Source organism: Schistocerca americana, chromosome 5 (assembly GCF_021461395.2).
Source record: "Schistocerca americana isolate TAMUIC-IGC-003095 chromosome 5, iqSchAmer2.1, whole genome shotgun sequence".
NCBI classification, from domain to species: Eukaryota; Metazoa; Arthropoda; class Insecta; order Orthoptera; family Acrididae; genus Schistocerca; species Schistocerca americana.
The window spans coordinates 387726839-387750648 of NC_060123.1; the positions used below are offsets into that span (position 1 = coordinate 387726839).

General features: G+C 40.7%; 1 protein-coding gene across 2 annotated transcripts in view; it reads right to left on the reverse strand.

Annotated features, from left to right (window-relative positions):
- LOC124615390 (pleckstrin homology domain-containing family F member 2) overlaps positions 1-23810 on the reverse strand; it is a 133913-nt gene that overhangs the window by 19324 nt on the left and 90779 nt on the right. For both annotated transcript variants that reach the window (XM_047143216.1, XM_047143215.1), the window contains exon 8: positions 8153-8253. In XM_047143216.1, the coding sequence (XP_046999172.1) occupies positions 8153-8253 (101 nt within the window). The remainder of the gene's footprint in view (positions 1-8152; positions 8254-23810) is intronic.

Below are 23810 nucleotides of genomic sequence, written 5' to 3' on the forward strand. Positions count from 1 at the left end.
GTATCTTTTCAGTACAAATTTTCTCATCATTCTGGACCCAAGTTGATGTAACTTGGTGAAATAAAGAATTCAACTCAGAAATGTTCCACAACATTGCATCTATTTTGTTAGCAATATCAAGCCCAGTCACAAAGGATAATATCCCTAACACCAGGTAACCACCACCAAACCAGTGGTGCCTAAGGTTTTCTGTAGTTGCGAGTAGTAACACATATTTACCTACATGAGAACCTAGTGGCTGCTTAGCCAAAAGTAGGAGGAGAGAAAGACAATGAGAATAATGACAGTGTTGTAGAAACTTAACATGACAAAAAATGTGTTTAACATGTGACAGTGAGGTGCAGCATTTCAATGGACGAAGTATTCAAAAATCGAGAGTCACTAAATTAGATGAGCAAAGACGCAATTTGGGATAAAAAAGAGAACAGGATGGCAAATGATTTTGTCTGAGACAACATAGCAGTTGAGTATGACATGGTAACTGTTATGAAGCTAACAGTGATGCAGTAATGAAGTACTTTTCTGTATTTCTCATGATAAATATCCCTTGACAGTGACATAAAGGAAGATAGCAGGAAGAAGACATCAGGGGAATAATTATTTAAATAAAACTAAAAAGCAGGGAGAATAGATCAGAGAATAAGAATTTAAATAAATATAAATTTTTAATATGATACATTTTTAAATTGGGCTAAAGAACATGAAATAATTTCTCCTAGTCCTATACAGATTTCTAATAGCTGTGACATCCATTATTTGTGATTTATAATCAAAAATGTGGAAAGCACACTAGAGAAAAAGAGCTTCACAAATTGAGCAAATAAATAACACACTGATCCACTTCTGGCTCTTCTGCAAGTAGTTATTTGGTTTGGCAATGGCTGACAGAGTTGTTGGATGTCCTGAGGGATATTGTGCCAAATTCTGTCCAGTTGGCACTTCAGATTGTCAAAATTCTGAGCTGTTTGGAGAGCTACAACCATAATATTCCAAATATTCTAAACTGGGGAGAGATCTGATGACCTTGCTGGCCAAGGTAGAATTTGACAAGCACAAAGACAAGCAATAGAAACTCTCATCACATGTGGGCAGGCGTTATCTTACTGAAATGTAAACCCCAGATGGCTTGGCATGAAGGGCAACAAAAGGAGGCGAAGAAAGCTGTCAACACACCACTGTACTACAAGGGTACCACGGATGGCAACCAAAGGAGTCCTGCTATGAAATGAAATGGCAACCGAAACCATCATTCCCAGTTCTCAGGATGTATGGCAGGTGACAGTCAGGTTGGTACCCCATTGCTGTCCAGGCCATCTCCAGACACATCTTCGCTGCCCATTGGTGCTCAATTTGAAACAGGACTCATCACTTAACACAGTTCTACTCCCATCAATGAGATTCCATGCTGAATGTGTACAACATCACTGCAAACAGGCTTTTTGGTGAACAGAGGTCAATGGTAGTCAGTGCAAAGGGCACCATGAGCTCAGCCCCCTATTCTGTGAGCCATATGTTAATGGTCTTTATGCTCATTGAAGCAGCAGTTTCATGATGGATTGACGATAATGATGAATCTGGAGATCTGCGGTCCTCTCTGGTGATTGCTTGGTTCTCACTTTCTATCATCTTTCTAGGTCGACCGGTTCCTTCTTGAGGCTGTGTCCACATATGATTCATCCATTCCTGCTGACACTGTTGAATAGTGGCATCACTCCTATTTCAATGTCAAGCGACTCAAGCTTCTTTGAGCCCAACTTCACACCCACTCTCAAATGCTAATATCTGTGTACACTGTTCACGCGTCTGTCAAGGCATAATTACTGTCCAACTGAGTACACAGAATGAAATTTACATAGATTTATGACCTGGTATCAATGTCTCCCCTGTTTACAATCCTTGCCGGTTGCACGGTGAAATTGCACTGCAGTGCCACGCATTCATTGGCCACCAAGGTTTACAAGTTAGCATTTCCCATCAAAACCTGTATGAATATCAATTTGTGCCCAATTTGTGTAACTCCTTCAAGGTGCATTTCTTCTTCTTCTTCTTCTTCTTCTTCTTCTTCTTCTTTTTTTTTTGCCTTCAGTCTAGTTTACAGAACGACACTGGCTTGTGTCACTTGTGTGAAACGAGCTGCACACAAATGGTTTTGTGTATGTCTAGACAGGTTGCTAACAATGTATGCTTCAGTTTCATCATTTTGTGAGTGACACGACTGTGTGTAAATGAATGTTTTGGCAACTGCAAGAGTTGTGGCAGAGTTACTGCTTGTTTGCATGAAATCACTGCATACGACAAGAGAGGGAGAGGGAGAGGGGGAGGGGGAGAGAGAGAGAGAGAGAGAGAGAGAGAGAGAGAGAGAGAGAGAGAGAGAGAGAGAGAGAAATGTGTTTGGATTCATGATTGGATAAAGAGAAGACAACAACTCAGCTGCTCAATGAACTTGCTGAAAGGAATTGTACTGGAAGACCTTAGAAGTTATTTTAATCATCCATAGAAAAGCATTGCTGTGGTGTTTTAAGTAAATATTGAATAAAGAATTCAGATTTCCAGATTTCTGTAGCCTTTCCTCCTTTCAACTAATTTCTTTAAAAAAGAATCAGCCAACTTGAACCATGGGATTTTATTCTTGTAAACATGGGCTGTTCCACACCCAGATGTTTTGCTTGCCAGTATTTTTCTTAATTTTCTTAACTTTTGGTCCAGTTTAAAAACGTTTTTGATGAAAAGGTTTCTAACGTGATTATGCCTGCACGATGGGAATTAACAGACTCTGAATGGGGGGCACATAGGAAATTCCTTTTGGAAATTGTTAGGTATTTCAACATTATGAGATCCACAGTGACCAGACTGCTTAGAATACCACATTTCAGGAATTACTTCTCACCATGAACAATGCATTGGCCAACAGCCTTCACATTACTGAGAGCAGTGACGTTTGATTCGAGTTGTCTATGCTTACAGAGAAACAACACTGTGTGAAATACCAGCAGAAATCAATGTCAGATGTATGACAAATGTATTAATTAGGCCAGTGCAGCAAAATATGGCGTTAGTGGGCTACAGCAGCAAATAACCAATGCGAATGTCTTTTGTAACATAATGACATCGCCTGCAGCTCCTCTCCTGGGCTCATGAACATATCGGCTGGATCCTAGGTGACAGGAAAACTATGGCCTGGTCAGATGAGTCCCGATTTCAGGTGGTAAGAGCTGATGGTAGGGTTGACTGTAGCACAAACCCCATGAAGCCATGGACCCATGTTGTCATGACACTGTGCAAGTTGATGGTGGCTCCATAATGGTGTTGGCTGTATTTACATGGAATGGACTGGGTCCTTGGTTATGTTTCACTACTTTGAGACCATTTGCAGCCATTCATAGACTTCATGTTCCCAAACAATGATGGAATTTTTGTGGAAGACCTTGTAACATATCACTGGGCCACAACTGTTCATGATTCGTCCGAAGAACATTCTGGACAATTCGAGTGAATGATTTGGCCATCGAGATCACCCCAACATGAATCACACCGAACATTTATGGGACACAATCATGAGGTCAGTTCGTGCACAAAAACCTGCATCAGCAACACTTTAGCAATGGACAGCTACACAGGCAGCATGGCTCAGTACTTACGCAGGAGCTTCAAACAACTTGTTGAGTCCACGCCACTTCAAGTTGCTACACTACACTGGGCAGAAGGTGGTCCAACACAATATTAGGAGGTATTCTATGACTTTTATCGACTCAATGCAGCTTTCCCTGTTCAGTTATGTCACATATAATGTATACACATCCGCTTCCCCTTTCTCTACCCATCTCCTCTTTCTCCTACCCCCCGCCCAGCCCCCAGCAATGTCTGTTCACGCTCATATTGCCTGGAATGCTTTCTGATACTACCCACACAATAAGCTGGTCCTGCAGGGACGACTGGTGTCAGGCATTTCCACACCACTCCTAGCCCTAGCCCTAGCCCTAGCCCTAACAAACAGACCAACAAGAATATCAGTCAGTATTGCAATATCATTTTGTTCTGAGCTATGTTTAAAATTTCACATCTGTAACTCATCAGGAAGTTAATTTAAAATCAACTGCAAAATTTGTACCAAATGGACAGACGGATAAGAAAGTGGCCTAAAAAATGGATTGAAAAGGTACAACATTCTTGGGTGTGTTCCACTGAACACTGTAAATCTGGAGTAGACTGAATCAGAATGTTTTTCACAGGTAGAAAAAAAATTTGGCTAATGATGATTATGAACTTAGAAGAAAAATGATATCACATTTGACATTTTTTTCCATTCCATATTCCCTAGAAACCATTTACTATTTTGCACATAAGAGCAAATTGCATCGACTAATTAAGACAAGGGGCTAATTCATAGTCTACATTCCCAAACTGCAATCAAAGCTTATTTTGGTCACATTGAGAGACGGAAAGTCCTGAAAAACTAAACAACACATTTTTGTAATAATTAATGTGTGTTTCTTTCCTAATAACCTCATCTGGGGAAAAAACAAGTTAGTCATGTCTTTAAGAGATTGGAATTCAATAAACTGAACTCGAATTAACTGCTATTCACAAACAGTGGTCAACTAAAGCAGAGAGTGAAAGCTTATTTGAATCACAGCTTGCTCTCATTTACAGCATTTTCCTCTCACACAAACACAATATTTTTCTGTGCCAATTTCTCCTCCAAAAGCCATTTCGCACACTTTATTCTATATTGCATTTCTAATACATGAAATATAGAAATGATGGCATACTAGCATTTTGCCTCAAAGACTGAAACTAACTTCTTCAGCTGAACAACGCATTACGTATAATTTAAATATTTGTTTTTATTTTTTAACATAATGGTTTGGAAAAATATTCTGTATGCCAACCAACATCCACATGCTAGGTAAAAGTAAAATTTAGCCTTCTTACATCATCCAAATATTTTTCCCTCAAATTCCATTGAGTCTTCATTTACATACTGACACTTCAACTTTCCATCTGCTTAACAATGTGATAGCTTTTCTGTGGCCACTTTACTTCTCTCTTTGTTGCCATCTGACTGGTTTTTTTTTTTCCTACTGCTTTTACAGAAGCTTAAATCAGTTCACTCTAACTTTTAGTATTCCAATAAGACCACAGACAACACTTTCATTTCTTCTTCTTGTACTTTCCCAAATTTGTTCTTCATCAGGTACTGAACACCAACACATTTTTACACAACTGTACCATTGTCTTTCTGGAGATTTATGTCATTACTGCTTACTCTTCACATCATGGTACTGACATTATCAGATTTCTTTACAGACTCACTGTTTGATAACAGTAACTCCTGTTCATTAAGTTTAAGTAATGCTTACATATGATTAGTGCATACACCCATAAGATGTATATCTGTGGTGGGTAACACACAGAGCAAAGTTTTTCACTATCTTTCTTGCTATTATGATTTCATTTCTCTATTAATATTTATTGCTGGCAAGCACTGCACTTCTGCATTTACAATCTTAGTTTCCATTATTTCCATACGTCTCATCTTTACAGACTGTCCCAGAATAAAAATTTAGTCTATTAACTTAATTACATAGTTCTGATTTCATTTGTTTAATGCTGACAGCAGCTATCTACTCATGCATCTGCTATTACTCACCATCTCCATGAACACTGTCCTGAACTCAATCCTAAGTTAAACATCAAGTGTCTGCCACAACAGGCAGACACTGTTAGTCATCTTCCAATGGCAATACTGACAAAACTGCTGACGAGCTTCCATGCTCTTAGGCAGACTGTAAAGAGATTTATACAATTCCACAACTGCAGTAAAAGTGAATAGTTGTCTGATAAATCAAGATGGGGGATATTTACTACATGGCAGTAATGTGAGAAAGAAACTAATTTGTATAAGTAACAACGGAGGTAGTCACAGTATGTTTACTATCTTAGCACACATTTCAACTTTGAAGATGGGCACTGTATCAGTTAATCACCGAAAGGGATTGCAAAATGATTTTGACACTCATTCTACATAGTAAAAAAATGTGAGATCATCCACATCAGTACTAAAAGGAATCCATAATATTTCAGTTACACGGTAAATCACTCACATTTTAAAGTTTCTGTTTCAACCAAGTACCTAGGGATTGCAATTACAAACAATTTAAATTGAAATGATCATGTACAAAATGTTGAGGGGAAGATGAACAAAAGACTGTTTCTTATTAGCAGAACACTTAGATGATGCAGAAAATCTACTAAAGAGTTTGCTTACACTTTAGTTGTCCATCTTCTTCAGGAGTACTGTTCATGGCATGGATCTTTAATGGATAATACTGAAGAGGATGTTGAAAAAAAATCAAAGAAGGGCAACTCATTTTGTGTTCTCACAGAATAGGGGACAGAGACCCACAGAATGGTACATGAGTTGGGGTGGCGATCATTAAAATAAAGACGTTTCTCGTGGCCAGATCTTTTCACAAAAGTTCAATCACCAACTTTCTCCTCTGAATGCAAAAATATTTTGTTGACTGCCAACTACATAGGAATAAATGACCATGATAATAAAATAAGAGAAATGAGAACTTGCATGGAAAGATTTAAGTGCTTTTTTTCCATGTACTGTTCAAGAGTGGAACATTAGAGAAATAATCTGAAAGTGGTTCAATGAAACCTCTGCCAAGAACCTACATGTGAATTGCTGAATAGTCATGTAGCTGCAGATGAATGCACTTCTCCAAATAGAAAATTTTACAGTTGCAAAGAAGTGCACTAACCGCAGCATCTAATGTGCCTCGTATGATACTGTCTAACTGATGCAACTTGTCTACTTTTATCTTATGTCATGACACAAGGAAAAAACAAACATGTATACACTGATCAGTCAGGACATTATGACCACCTACCTAATAGTTGGTTTGCCCACCTTTGGCACGGATAAGAGTAGCAACTCATCATGGCATGGAAGTAATGAGACCTTGGTAGGTCCCTGGAGAGAGTTGGCACCACATCTACACACACATCTCCTAATTCCCATAAATTCTAGGGAGGTGGGTGAAGAGCTCTGGGGGCATGTTCAATCACAAAACAAATCTGTTCAATCAGGTTCAGGTCTGACGAATTGGAATTCACCACTGTGTTCCCCAAACCACTCCATCACACTCCTGGTCTTGTGACACAGCACATTATCTTGTCGAAAAATGCTGCTGCCATCGGGAAAGGTGATCGTCATGAAGGGATGTATGCGGTCTGCAACCAGTGCACAACACTCCTTGACTGTCATGGTGCCTTGTACAAGCTCCATGGGACCCATAAAAGCCACATGTATGGTCCCTAGAGCTTATCTCTGTGCAACAGTATAGATATCAAGGAGTGGTTCCCTTGGAAAACAATCGATTCGGCATGATGAAGATGATATCGGGCCTCATTAAACCACACAACACACTGCCACTGCGCCAATTTCCAGTGCTGATGGTCAGATGCCCATTTCAGTCATAGTTACCAATGTCATGGGTGTTAACACTGGTACACGAATGGGCCGTCAACTGTTGAGGCCCATCATAAGGAGTGTGGGGTGCACTGTGTATTCACACACATTTGTACTCTGGCCAGTATTAAAGTCTGATACTAGTTCCATCACAGTTCACTCCGCCTATCCTGTTTTACCAGTCTGCTCAGCCTACAATGTCCAACGTCTGTAATGAGGTTGGCTGCCCAACCCCACAACATCTGGGCATGGTTTCACCTTGGTTTCGCCACATGCTGAAAGTACTCCCCACAGCAATTCCTGAACACTTGACAAGTCATGCAGTTTCCGAAATGTTCATGCAAAGCCTCCGGGCCAGTCAAACTTGGACAGATTATGCACCTTCCCCATTCTACACACGGACAGCATGCTCATTGATACTACAAGCATTGTGTGTGTGTGTCTGATAAGCAGTCATTCCTCGCCAGTTGATGCTCCTATCGCCTGAACACATTTATATTGATAGTAGGTCGGTGGTCATAATTTTCTGGGTGATCAGAGCGTACATAAAGAGTAAAACAAGTTTCAGTTTCACTAACAGCAATATTATGTGTAATGAGAAAAAAATTCAAAATGATACAGAAAGAAAATTTTAAAATTAATTGAGCAAATGTAGCAGACACTTTCATTTACCTCATCATGAGTAGATTCTTGCTGTGAACGATTAGGTTCCTCATCTTCATCTGAGTCTTCTTCTCCTGATGATTCTCCAGATCCATTTCTTTCCTTTAAGTCTGTAATGGAAAGTAAGTCTCTGTTATAGTAATGTACACACAGAGAAAGAAAAAAACTATAACTATTTAAATCATCTTACAATGTTTCTTTTTTTTTAATAGTGTAGAGCAGTCACAAATTTGGGGACAATTCTATTTTGTTAAGGAATTTTATGTTTCTCTACAACATTCAATGTAGGGGCATCTTTTCAAACTTCAACAATACCACCTCCTCAAAAACAGATCAAATAAGAATGAGACTGTTGCTACAAATCTGAATCTAGTACTATTATTCACAGGACGATGTGACATGGTACAAGGAATAATAACAATATGAAACGGATAGATTGCTACTCACTACATGGAGAAGGCATAGTGGCAGACATATACACTTGAAAGATTACTTTGATATTATCAACTACTGCACCAAATCCTTCATGAAGATGTAGACAGTCTGCACACGCACACACACACACACACACACACACACACACACACACACACACACAGCCACTATTGTCTCTGGGTACTAAGATCAAACAGCGACTGCAGTGAGTAGCGCTTGGCTGGGGTAGGTAGCAGGGAGGATCGTAGGGTTGCAGGTGGTTGGAGATGCTGTAATGGCGCCTGTGTGAGTGTGCCACGACATTTACTGGACAGGATAGGGTGCCAGGTGCAGTATCAGGTTGCTATGCTCTTTGGGAAGAGGGGGGGGGGGGGGGGGGAGCTGGAGGAGCAGGAGCAGGAGGAGGAGAGGAGAGGAGAGGAGAGGAGAGGAGAGGAGAGGAGAGGAGAGGAGAGGAGAGGAGAGGAGAGGAGAGGAGAGGAGAGGAGAGGAGAGGAGAGGAGCAGAGAAGGGGAAAGGACTATCCAGATGTGCTGGCAGAATAGAAGACTTGTGTGAGGAAGGAGTGGGAGCTGGGAAAGGGATAGAGGCAGGCGGGACAGGTACTGGTGAAAGTTGACATCATGTGGATCACAGGAACGAAGTATATGTCACAGTGAAGGTTTCCACCTGCATAATTCAGAAACGCTGATGTCGGTGCAAAGAATCCATATGGCTCATGCCATAAATCAGTCGAAGTGCCACTGTGGGAAGAGTGCAGAGGACAGTTGTTTTCTCATTTTGGTTGTGACGAGAGTTACTCAAGAGCCTAACTGAGAATGTGATTCAATTGCTCCAGTCCTCCTGATTCAGAAGGGGTAACTTCTCAGTGACCAATCAATGGTCACGAAGGGGACGGTAGATGACTGAAGCGGCCAAGCTTGGGAGCTCTGTTTTTGGACACTGTGTGACACGAAATTTTGGTCAATGAAGACCTCATTGAGATCTTTGGCATACTTTGAATTGAACTTCTTTTCACAAATATGGGGTGGCTAGGCCATATCGAAGGGGCTTCTCGGTGTGGAATGGTGGCGGATGTCAAAGTGGAGGTATAGCTGGTAGTTGGTAGGTTTTATGTAGACACAGAAACTGATGTAATCATCCATGAGTTGGAGGTCCACTTCGAGGAAGGTGGCTTGCTGGGCTGAGGGGGGGAAGGGGGAGGGGGCTGTCAGGTGAAGTGAATGAAGGAGAAAGTGTTGAGGTTCTGGAGAAACATGTCTAGAGTGTCCTCGCCCTTGTCGAGATCAAGGGGATCTCTTCAATAAATCTGGACCAGGTCACACGTTTGGGATTCCAAGTGAAAATGAAGAACTGCTCCAGATGGCCCACTAATAGGATGACAAAGGATGGTGCTACATGGGTGCCTATTCCTGTACCAAGGATTTGCTTGTACGTGATGCCTTCAAAGGAGAAGTAATTGTCGTTGAGATTCCAGGTTTGGAGCTGGTCAGGCAATGGAACAGGTACTGTTCAATGGTGTAATGGCCATGGGCATTGGAGAGATTAGTGTAGAGAGAAGTGGCATCAACAATTATAAGCAGGGTGTTAGGTAGTAAAGGAACAGGAACTGTGGAGAGGTGGTCGTGGAAATAATTACTGTCTTCCATATACAGGAGGGTAGGTTATGGGTCACAGATTGTTGGTACAAATGGGCACAGATTCTCTGTAGGGACGCACTATCCAGCCAAAATGGGGCATCCTGGGTGGTTGGGTTTATGTATTTTAGCAAGCACATAGCAGGTAGAAGTGTGGGGAGTGGAGGTGGTGAGCAGACAGGGAGAATCACGGGAGAAGATCCTGCCAGCTTCCTGTAATGCAATCTCTGTGTCTAGCCTTGTAAACGAACATGTCTGGAGCCACTACGTCAGAAAATCTGTGTTTCAGAACCATTGTGCTGAATCTTTGTCATCAGCTAGGATTAAAAGTTTTTAGATATTGGATTGTAATTCTTTTTGCGGATGTGAGGTGGTTTTTTTACGTTGAGTAATTTGGGGTATGATGGTAAGGCAAGGCCTGAGGCTACAGAATTCTGGAAAGGACTGATATTTCTGTGGGAATGAGGCTTCTGGAGGACAGGTTCTTAACTGAATTGTGAGTCTGTTTAGGCTCTGAGTTCTATAAGGTGACAGGAGGAGATTCTGGCTGTGGAAGATGAAGTAGGTCTGCAAGGAAGGGTTCAATAGTTACAATGTGGTGTGAACGAGCTTTGATGGAGCCTCTTGTAGTGGTACATAGTGGTAGTCCAAAGTGGGAGTATGACGTGAATGGATGATTTTTTTGAGGTGGCATTCTACTATAGTTCCTGGAGGGGAAGGGGGTTTCAATCTGGGAGATGGGATATAGGAATTCGGGATTGCAGAGCAAGAGGATTTTACAGATGGAGCAGAGTTAGTGTGAGGAGGTTATGGGTCAGATTTATGAGGTTCTGCAGGGCTTGTTCAGTGAACACTATAAACTGACAGAATTTGTACAGATGGAGGTCATTGTGGAAGGATGAGATGCAGCCGTAGATGGGTAATTTGATAGCCAGGCCATTTGGAGGGATTCCTTAAGCTAGCAATAATGCAAAAACAATATGTGGGACAGGGTTATGGCTAGGAATAGGGAAACTTTTCTGTATTGGCACAGCTGGCAGAGGCAGGTATCCATAATGGAGGATTAAAAAAGCTCATAAAAATCATGGGAATATCTCGAAAAACTAATAAAAGATGAAATCAGATGTAGTATAAGGAAGAAATTATGGTGAAACTCGACAAAGTACAGTTTAAAATAATTAGTAAAAACGAAATAAGAGCAACATGAAATCACAGTGAAAAAACAAAGAGACAAGAACTGAGTGGGGTGTGTTGTGGGTCAATACAAGTGGAGAGAAGGGGCAGTGGCTGCAAACAGCTTGAGCGAGGTCAGTACACTGCATGCGTGAATAAGGGATGAGGAGGGCTGTTGCATACAAGGTACAATATCATATTTATGGTGCATGCAGGACCAAGAAAAAACTAGAAAATATATGTGGGTGAAGGAAGGTGGTGGGATAAATTGGGTGGTCCAGTAATAATTAAATCGGTGAAAAGAATGTGGGAAACAGGGTGCTGCAGCTACTGTCCATGAGAGTTCATTGCTTTGTGTCATAAGCAGCATGACCCTCTTCCTCAATGTTGACCTCTCCCTCACAGATAGCTAAATCACTACCTCAATCAACACCTAACCTACTAATCAGCAACTGTACCTCCACATCAACAGCTGCCATCCATTTCACACAGAAGTCCCTTCCACAGAACCTAGCAACCCGTGGTTGTCACATCTATAGGGATGTGCAATCCCTCTTCAAATATGCCAAGGATTTTAGATAGGCCTTCCTGGACCACAGTTTCCTTCTCCATCTTGTCTAGAAACAGAGCTCCTGAGCATTGTCTCCCCAGTCATCTACACCCACCACATATCCACTGACTGGCCAGAAAGGAGTGCCCCCTTGTGACTCAGTACCATGCAGGACTGGAACAACAGAATCATTCTCTCTGTCAGGATTTCAACCACCCCTCATCATGCTGGAAATGACAAATATGCTCCCCCTTATCCTCCCAATCCACCCACAGTGGCATTCCACCACTCACCCAACTATACAATATTCTTGTCCTTCCGAATTCCACCCCTGCTCAAAACCCCTTGTCCCATTGCCCTTACCTCTGTAATAGACCTAGATGCAAGACATGTCCCATACGTCCTCCTGTTACCGCCTACTCCTGTCCTGTCACAGAGATTTCCAACCACATCAAAGGCAGGCCACCTGTGAACTGAGACATGTGGTCTTCCAAATTGGCTGCAACCACTGTGAAGCACTCTATGTGGTCATGATCAACAAGCTGCCGTGTGCATTGAATGGACACCACCAAACTGTGCCTAAGAGACAATTAGACCACTCTTTTGATAAGCATGCCACCCAACACGATATGCTTGACTTCAACTAGTCCTTCACGACCTGTGCCATCTGGATTCTTCCCACCAACACCAACTTTTTCTGAACTGCACAAGTAGGAAATGTCCCAGCAAAATATCCTTTATCCTTTGTTCCTGTAACCGTCACGACACCCATATTCACGACTCCCTGTCCTCCACCTGCCTCTATCCCCCTCCCTACTCCCACTCCAACCTCACATGTGCCTTCTATTCCAACAGTGCACCTGCACTGTCCATTCCCTTTCACTGTTCCTCTTCTGCCCCCTGCCTCCCACCCCCCTTCAGTACAGCCTCCCACCAACACGGCACCTAGTGACCCACTGCCCTGTTCCCACAATGTGTGTCCTTCTACCCCAGCCCTCCCACCCCAAGCACACCTGTGTCATCCTTTCCCTTCACTACTTCCCTCTCTCCCTCCCTTTACACTACCCACCACAGGTGAGATCATTCCTCACCGCAGTCAAAGTTGGGCCTTAGTGCCCGGAAACGACAGTGATCATGTGCGCATGAGTAATGTGTGTGTGTGTGTGTGTGTGTGTGTGTGTGTGTGTGTGTGTGTGTGTGTGTGTGTGTGTGTACATGAAGGATGTAGTCCAATACATGGTAATATCTAGCAGTCGTCTTTCAATTTTCTTGTCTGCCACACAATACCACTCCTATGTGGTGAGTAGCAATCTATCATTTCATATTGTTGACATTTCATATTACTGTTATTACACCCCAGGTTTTTCCATTGCTTGACTTGGTAATTACATCTACCCCCCTCCCCTCTTTCCTCCAAAGCCAAAAATCCCATCTTTGATGCCCCAGGTGGTGTCTTACCAATCTACATCCTCTTTTGGTCAAGTTGTGGCATAGTACCTCCCCCCATGAACCATGGACCTTGCTGTTGGTGAGGAGACTTGCATGTCTCAGCGATACAGATGGCCGTACCGTAGGTGCAACCACAACGGACCCCGAGGGCATGCAGCTTTACTGTATGGTTGAATGATGATGGCATCCTCTTGGGTAAAATATTCCGGAGGTAAAATAGTCCCCCATTCGGATCTCTGGGCAGGGACTACTCAAGAGCACATCGTTATCAGGAGAAAGAAAACTGGCGTTCTACGGATCGGAGCGTGGAATGTCAGATCCCTTAATCGGGCAGGTAGGTTAGAAAATTCAAAAAGGGAAATGGATAGGTTAAAGTTAGATATAGTAGGAGCTAGTGAAGTTCGGTGGCAGGAGAAACAAGCCTTTTGGTCAGGTGAATACAGGGTTATAAATACAAAATCAAATAGGGGTAATGCAGGAGTAGATTTAATAATGAATAAAGAAATAGGCGTGCAGGTAAGCTACTACAAACAGCATAGTGAACTCAATTATTGTGGCCAAGATAGACATGAAACCCACGCCTACCACAGTAGTGCAAGTTTATATGCCAACTAGCTCTGGAGATGATGAAGAAAATGATGAAATGTATGATGAGATAAAAGAAATTATTCAGGTAGTGAACAGAAACGAAAATTTAATAGTCATGGGTGACTGGAATTCCGAGAGTTTTGGGGAGCAAAATAACTGATGATGGTCGAAGCAGAAAGGATATAAAATGTAAACTGGCCATGGCAAGGAAAGAATTTCTGAAGAAGAGAAATTTGTTAACATCGAGTATAGATTTAAGCGTCAGGAAGTCGTTTCTGAAAGTATTTGTATGGAGTGCAGCCATGTATGGAAGTGAAACATGGACGATAAATAGTTCGGACAAGAAGAGAATAGAAGCTTTCGAAATGTGGTGTTACAGAAGAATGCTGAAGATTAGATGGGTAGATCACATAACTAATGAGGAGGTATTGAATAGAATTGGGGAGGAGTTTGTGGCACAACTTGACAAGGAGGAGGGACTGGTTGGTAGGACATGTTCTGAGGCATCAAGGGATTGCGAATTTAGCACTGGAGGGCAGCGTGGAGGGTAAAAATCATAGAGGGAGACCAAGAGATGAATACACTAAGCAGATTCAGAAGGATGTAGGTTGCAGTAAGTACTGAGAGATGAAGAAGCTTGCACAGGATAGAGTAGCATGGAGAGCTGCATCAAACCAGTCTCAGGACTGAAGACCACAACAACAACAATGTGGCATAGTACCTTTTCATTAGTCTCTCATTCCATCTAGCTAATCTTCAATATTCTTTTGAAACACCACACTTCACAATAGCTTCAATTTACTGTTCACTTTCCATACAATGTCACACTCCAAATACTTTCAGTCATTTTTACAGTAATTTTCTTTGTTTGCTATGACAATAGAAACAAACAAAGAAAGAACAGATTACACCAACCTAAACGATAAAGAGGATACATGGAATAATACATGTTTTTTTTGTTTATATATGTTACAACAGTTGCTTAAAGGCCCCATGACTTAATGGACAAAGGCAAAGCAGGTAGAAATTTTTATAAGTAGGTCACACTCGGTTAATATGTTGCCATTGATCAGCACCTCCCATCATCACTAAGGTGACAGCAGTGCCAAGAATTTCAGTTCTCCATTGCACTATGCAATGATGATGATGATGATACTGGGTTATTTCTGATACCAACCACAAAACTTTTCAGCTCCAGTACATTTTAAAACAACTACTGCCCTAATCAAACTGAAAGCACTACAGAGGAACAGGGTAAAAAGTAGACTGGGGCTGCTCAAAATAAAAGAACATTGCACAGACAGTTTTACCATTTAAAATAATTATCAGCTCAATGTACATACCATTTTCACTGTAATAATGTTTCACATCTGATATACTACCCATGAAAAATCATTGGTGTTACCTTAATAGATACTACCACAAGACATTTAATCTGTGAAGACATCCAGTCCAAAGCAGTTGCTGTTTTTCTTAGCAGCCTCTCATTTAGCTTCCTTATTCCGGTCATCTGATCCAAATGAAAGTCTCCATTGTTAATTCTGTTGAATTGATAATGTTTTAGCATTCCCATCACCTCCTTTGCACTTTAATGCCTATATAAGACAACAAATGACTGGCACAGTTCTTATATCGGTTACTGCTACTACAATGGCATGTTATCAAGTTTTAAGTGAATCTGAACATGGCATTATTGTCAGCGCTTGAGCAATGGGACACAGCATATCCAAGGTAGTGATGAAGTGGGGATTTTCATGTACGACCATTTCATGAGTGTACTGTGAATATCAGGAATCTGGCAAAACATCAAATCTCCAACACCGCTGCGGCCAGAAAAAGATCCTGCAAGAAATGGACCAATGATGACTGAGGAGAATCGTTCAATGTGACAGAAGTGCAACCTTACCGCAAATTGCTGCAGATTTCAATACTGGGCCATCAACAAGTGTCAGCGTGCAAACCATTCAATGGAACTCAATATGGGCTTTTGCAGCCAAAGGACCACTCGTGTACCCTTGATGATTGCATGACACAAAGCTTTATCCCTTCGCCTGGGCCCATCAACACTGACATTGGGCCGCTCATGACATTAAACATGTTGTCTGGTCAGATGAGTATCGCTTCAAATTGTCTCGAGTAAATGGATGTGTACAGGTACGAAAACAACCTCATGAATCTATGGACCCTGCATGTCAGCAGGGAACTGCTCAACTGGTGGAGGCACTGTAATGGTGTGGGGTGTGTGCAGTTGGAGTGATATTGGACCCTTGATATGTCTAGATATGATTCTGACTGGTGACAGGTACGTATTCATCCGGTTTGATCACCAGCATCGATTCATGTCCATTGTGCATTCCGACAGACTTGGGCAATTCCAGCAGGACAATGTGACACCCCACACATCCAGAATTCCTACAGAGTGGCTCCAGGAACACTCTTCTGCGTTTAAACACTTCTGCTGCCCACCAAACTCCACAGACATGTACATTATTGAGCATATGTGGGATGCCTTGTAACATGCTGTTCAGAAGATCTCCATCCCCTCATAATCTTACAGATTTATGGACAGTCTTGCAGGATTCATGGTGTCAATTCTCTCCAGCATCACTTCAGACATTGCTCGAGTCCTTGCCACATCATGTTGTGGCACTTCTGAATGCTTGTGGGGGACCTACACGATATTAGGCAGGTGTACCAGTTTATTCAGCTCTTCAGTGTATAACAATCTGTGTTGAACTTTCTGCTAATGTAGACAAGAACTTACACTTACTTTTCTGTTTGGGTCTATATGACCCAAAATAGCTATAACTTCATTCCTCATTATTTAAATGGTAAGATAATTTTATGAATTTCAGTGACTTTGTCTAAAAACACATGAGCAATACTTGAATAAAAAGTTTTTAAACATTTTTAAGTAGTTTAGTCATAAACTTTAGTAGTGACATATATAATGTCCGAGTCATATGATAAATGTCAAATACTTTTTAGTTTCCCCAACCTGGAGGACCAGCCTAGCTCTCAGGATTATTTGACCACGCAAGCCCCACCAAGACAAGGTAAGGACACCTGGTCATCCAGGTTGGGGATTGGGCGTGGGCCAACACCCCCACACCGTAAAAAAGGTGATTGTTACGAAACACCAAGAAATAGCCTCGGGTTCAGTACAGAACAATGGAAATGACACCAGAAAGTCAAAGGTTAATGCCAGGAGATCACAGAACAAAACAGAGTGAAGTGTGGCACTTGGAATGTAAAAACACTATTCTCACCTGTAAAGGTGAATGTCCTTGATGAATAACTTAATAGGTACAAGATAAACATAGTGGCACTGCAAGAACTGAGATGGCATGGAGAAGGAATGCATAAAGAAAAGTAGTATAGCTACTTCTACAGTGGTAATAAAGAAGGTAAACATCAGTTTGGAGTGGGCGTTGCAGTAGCCAACAGAGTAAGGGAAAATATCTTGGACTTCAAGGCTGTTAATGAAAGAATATGCTGGATATGAATAAGAGGAAAATTCTGCAACGTAACTCTGGTTTCATTCCATGCACCTACAGAAGATACAGATGACATTGAAAAAGGCAGTTTCAAAGGAGACCTAGAATCAGTGTATGAAGATGCACCATCATAAGATGTGCAGGTTTTCCTTGGTGATGCCAATGCTAAAGTAGAAAGTGAAGATATTTTGAGACCTTATGCTGGCCTTCACAGTCTGCATGATTCCTCTAACAATAATGGAATGAGATTAGTCAATCTGGCAGCTTAAAAAACCTAAGAATTGTGAGTACCTACTTTCCTCGCAAAGACATCCAGAAGATAACATGGAAGTCACCTGACCAAGAGACTCCAAACCAAATAGATCACATATTTGTGGATGCCAGACACAGAAGTGCTATCCAGAATGTAAAATCTCAAGGAGTTGCAGAAATAGGATCAGCCCATTACCTTGTGGTGACAACCATACAGGAGAGGATAAAAAGCCATAACAGCACGAGAAAAACAGCGAAACTGTTATGGCTGGAAAACAAACAGTATAAAAGAACAAGGTTGTGAAACATGGAAGCAGCTAGAGACGCAAGACAAGTCCTTCAAACAGAAAAGCGAGAGTTCATAAACAGTAAAACAAAACTGGCAGAAGAAGACCGGACAGCAGGAAATACAACAGACTTTTACAGGACAGTCAGGATCTTCAAGAAAGGATACAATCCAAGGATTGATGTGATCAGAGGTCAAATGGTTCAAATGGCTCTGAGCACTATGGGACTCAACTTCTGAGGTCATCAGTCCCCTAGAACTTAGAACTACTTAAACCTAACTAACCAAAGGACATCACACACATCCATGCCCGAGGTACGATTCAAACCTGCGACTGCAGCGGTCGCGCGGGTCCAGACTGTAGTGCCTAGAACCACTCGGCCACTCCGGCCGGCGATCAGAGGTCAAGAAGTACAGATAATCACAGATGAAATGAAAGCTATGGAGGAATGGAAAAACTACTTCGAAAACCTCCTGAATGTGGATGTAAACACCATGAGTGCTACAACAGAAAATGAAGAAGAATAACCATGTAGAGAAAACAGAGAGACTGTACCATTTAGGGAGTATGAACTACCAAGCATGGAAGAGGTAAGAGACGAGGAAGGTATCAGGAATAAATGGCATACCTGCAGAGCCGCTGAAGGAGGGAAGAATTACTCTACAAGCGAGACTATACCACTTAATCTGCTTAATTTGGAAGGAGGAAAGGATCCCAGAAGAAGGGAAGGAGTCTGTCATCTGCCCTATACTAAAGAAAGGAGACCCAATGAGATGTAGCAACTATCAAGAAATCACAGTACTGTGTACAGCTTATAAGATCTTGAGCATGTTGTTATTGAAGTGACTAACACCACACGTCGAGAAGGTACTAGGATTCCAATAAGCACGTTTCAGAAACGGAAAGTCAACTGTGGAACAGTTACATACAACACAGAAGGTGGTAGCAAAGAGCTGAAAATTCTGCAAAAATGTTCACTGCCTTTTTGCAGCCTTCCAAAAAGCATATGATAATGTGAATAGACAAGCAATATGGCAAGAACTCGAAAGGGCTCAAGTTCCCAGAAAACTAATAAAATTGATGCAGATATGCACCCAGGAGACAACATGCATGGTGAAAGTAAATGAAAACATATCAAAGAAGTTCAAGGTAAGGACTGGAGTGTGACAAGGAGACTGCCTCTCCCCTCTTCTGTTTAACTTGGTACTGGAGAGTGCCCTGAGAAAGGTAGCATGCCTAGAGACAGAAATACAGTTGAGAAGAAGGATCAACACCCTGGCCTATGCGGATGATATAGTTTTAATAGCAAAGAAAGAGCAAGACCTGGTTCAGATGACAAGAACATTAACGGAAGAGGCAATGAGAGCAGGCCTGAAGTTGAATATGGATAAGACAAAATACCTCGTAGTTCACAAAGAAAATGATGACAGACCTCTGAAGGTGGAGGACCAAGTCTTCGAAAGGGTAAAGGATTTTAACATCTTGGGGCTATACTCAATGAAAGGAACAAGATTGGACCAGGAAATTACCACACAAATAAAAGCAGGAAACAGGTCAAGGTTCGGTCTGGGAAAGCCGTTAAAAGTCCCAGCTTCTATCAAGATCCTCAAAGACCAAGATCTACAAGACAATAATACAACCTTAAGTCTTATATGAAGCAGAGACCTGGACCATCACCCAAAAGATGGAAAGAAAACTCCTGACATTTGAGAATGCCGTCCTCAGACAGATTTTTGGCCAGTGAAGAATGGAGATGAATGGAGGAAAAGAAAGGACTGTGAATTGCAGGAGCTATACAAGTAGATGGCCATTGTGGCAGTGATCAAAGAAAGGAGACTGAAGTGGTATTGGCACGTAATGCATTGAGAAGGCCAGATCATCAGGCAGGTAATGGAGGAAGATATTAGTGGCAAAAGACCACGGCTCCAATGGGTTGATCACGTCAGAGACGATATGAGTATGTGGGGACACTCTGAAGAATACATGGCCCGAGGACGCTGGAGAAGGCTGATTGGTGGGCCAAAGACCAACTGCGGTTTGTGTGGCCAACGCAATAAGTAAGTTAGTACTTTTTAGTTTCCTGTTATACTTTATAGTAACAATGATATTTATTGTTCACCTTACTCTGAACAATTAACAAAGCCTCTGGGTTTACAACAACGTGGTTGTTGCTAACTTTTTTCAACAAATTGTTTAATACATGTCAAGGTCGCCGATTTTGCAAATTTCTATGAGTGCATATCAATGGCAGAATGCAGTATATGTTTTCTGGGAAGTTTCAATATTTTTTAGAATGATTACCTTTCACTTATAATCATTAATGGACACTGCCAGTGTCAAAGATCTGTGCTGTGATAAAGTAAAATATACCGGTACTACAAGCATACATTGAGACTGCCCTAGCTCATTCACTAACACAGCTGACTTGAAAGCAACAGAAATGAGATCGAACTCTAGTTCAAATGTACTTGGACTAACCCACCGACCAAGAGGCATAATGTACGTGATAGGGGCCCATCTGCAAAAATAGAAATCCTGACCCCTTAACATAAAATGTATAACCTATGATGAACTAAGTAACTTTCATTATAGCAGGTAGAAACAGAAATTTAATGGAGTGTACTGTAAAATCCCATGCAATATACACAAAGAGATCCTTCGTTTACTAAATTTAAAGTATTAAACAAAATTATTAATACTGATAAATGTTATTAAAAATTAAACATGTTATAGTGATTCACAGACATCAGTAAGCATAGGCCTATTCACCTTGACCTCTAGCAAAATTGGACCAGGCGACACAATTTCTGCGATGGAAGATATTGACTATTTCACTGACATCAAAAGACGACTCTGGATACTGCAGAGGCTGAGTTCACTAACTTTGTCTTGAGTTATAGAATTCCACAGATAGTTCGTTATAGTTACAAGCTCCAAAAATAAGTGTACAGCCAAAGAAACAGCAACAGGAATAGATGTGCATTAATCTGGAACACTAAGCTACAACTGAATTCTCTGTTATTAATAGTTTTGTTTATCAACTACTGAGGTTAATGAGGCTATTTTTTTTATTTTTTTTTTATGTAGAGCTTTTTGCTCTGGGAATTTACTGGGTAAATCCTCCTCATATTCATTTTGAAGAATTCCTACTGCACTTTAAATTTCTTCATTGGAAGCAGAATTTATAAATCTTGGGAAAATAATTTTGAAGAAATGGTTAACATTACGCATACCTTCAAATTTGCTCTTTTACTTGGCTACAATGATGTCTAAACAGCGATTAAAACGTCCCACTTCTTTTCCAAAGACGTAGACGACGACAATGCTTCTTAAAAATTGTGCTGGCAGCAAGATAAATTATCAGCTGCATCTGAACAAGAAAACATGCTTTACCAAGCTCTACATTTTCCGACTGCGTAATTTGAGATGCTAAATTGCAAAGCTTTGATTGCAATGCTATCTACAAAATGAATTCATATTTGTCTAATTGGTTTTTCATAACAACAGCTGCTTCTCTTTCTTCCCTTTACTTAAATGTCAACATTATTTTTTACAGAGCCTTAAGTAGCCTAATAGTCGTAAGCCTAACAAAGGCTTTTACAGACTGGTATCTCGAAGACAAACATGTTGTTTACTGTGTCATAAAGGATCTGACTTCTTGAATTACACATGTAGAATCATTAAGTACCAGACTTAAAGTGTCCACTGCACAACGCACAGATTTTGCAGTCCTTTGTCGAATTCTCATTCTGATAGCTTTGTGTATGCCTGACATATTGGCTCAACTGTCATAACCCTGACCACAGCATTTATTCAAGAAGTCCCTTTTTGTCTGTTGCACTTAGTAATTCATTTTCTGTTCCTGATGCACTTTGATCTATTATTTCACAAAAACTTAAAATCTTTCATTTATCTTCAATTAACAAGGCTTTCCACTGTTTGATTTTCCTATTTTTCCCATGTCTCTGAAAAGCTATATTATTAGATTCCAGTGTTGTCATGATATTGACAATAAGCTCAAGCAGCTATTGTCACATGTTTTCATGTTTTCTTAGTTATGAATACATGCTGGCAACAACTGTGTTTTTTTTACACCATGAACTGAATACAACTTACACCTCCAGACATGCATATAGTTTTGTGTCACGCTATACTTTTGGTTAGCCACCTCCAACCTCAAACCACTTCCCTCCAAGCTGAAAGATTCTTTCAGACAAAGAACTTTTTAGTTTCATCATTTACATCCAAGTGATAATCTGTGCCATCATTTGGTAGTCTGTGATGTTAACAGGCCTAATTACATTTATGGCAATTTTGTTACCATCTTCTTTTTCGCATTGATAGTTGCTGTTATAACTTTTCCCTTCAGAATAACATTCACTTGTGACACTGCAAACGTCTGTAACTGTTGTGCTAAACTGAGCAGACTCCTGATTATTACACCATTATTTCTTAGTGAATAATTGACTCTGTTGCCAAATAAAGATATGACAAAAATTAAATATTGAGAAAAATTTGCATTATACAGTCTCAGATACACTAGACATCAAGAATGGATAATTTGCTAACTAAATGTGATATTTTGGTATACATTTTCATTGATGTTGTTGTTTTGTAAAAACTAACCTGCACTGCACTTTTGTAATGTCTGAGAAACATACTGCAATCAAAGTGGTATGAGAGGTTATAAGGACAAGCATTGTTTACATACTCTGTGCTAAACTCAATTTAGCATTGACTGACTCTACAAAACAGTGTTCGTCTGATCATTTCTGTGCATTTGACTTTACTGTTTATCATATACATATTTTTGTGTTTATATTTGCACATATTTTAATTTTTTTATTTTAATTTGAATGCCACTTAAGCACCAAGCCGGCCTGCACTGCAGGCCCTAACAATACATCCGTTTGCACCTGCACAGCCATACGTTTCTGAGGTCTACTCAGTCTGAAATGAGTACTATGGGCAACCCTGGGACCAAAGCAACTCATCGACCACTCATCTGCCCGCACAAAGGCTTCTGTGACAGGCTCTGGCCCACAAGGGGGCTATTGCGCTAGTGGGTTTGGACTATAAGGATACCGTAATGAATATTCTCAAAATATGTAATTGTAACATTAATCCATTTTTTCTGTATTAAATTCTTTCTCTCTTTTCAACTTTTAATTCACTAACTAAATGCCAGTTAGATATGTATCAGGTATTGTATACTCTAAACAACTTGCATACACAGTGACTGCAAGAGGCAACAATGAAAAGATAATAACTCGTGCATAAAAATTAAAATGAAAAAATCTTCAGACAGTTTTAATTTACTGGAGAAAAAACGATTCAAAGATTTATTTGTGAACAGAACTACACAATAACTCACTTTACATACCAAATAATGATAATGACATATTAGCTTTCAGTTTAAAACACTTTCCTTCTTAGGTCATTTGCACATATGAATCTGTTTGCAATTTTGGTAATATCAGTATTTTTTTAATCATTTCTTTACGAACATGTAAAACTTTTGTGTCATTGTTGACCACAAAAGTATTTTCAATTGTCTAAGTGCTGAAAACGACCGCTCAGAGGTACTAGAAGTAACAGGTATAGTTAAAATCATCAGAACAAACTTCACAAATTCTGTTGGCATTTCATGCATGGGACCACCATTTTCTCTGTTTAAAATATTTGTCATGTCTGACAAGTTGGCCACTTTCTCTTTCTTTGTTCTGCACACATCTAGAAAGGTGTGCACATGCAATGTTATCTTGTCTTTATCAAAGTCGGCCCTATAGAACTGCAGGA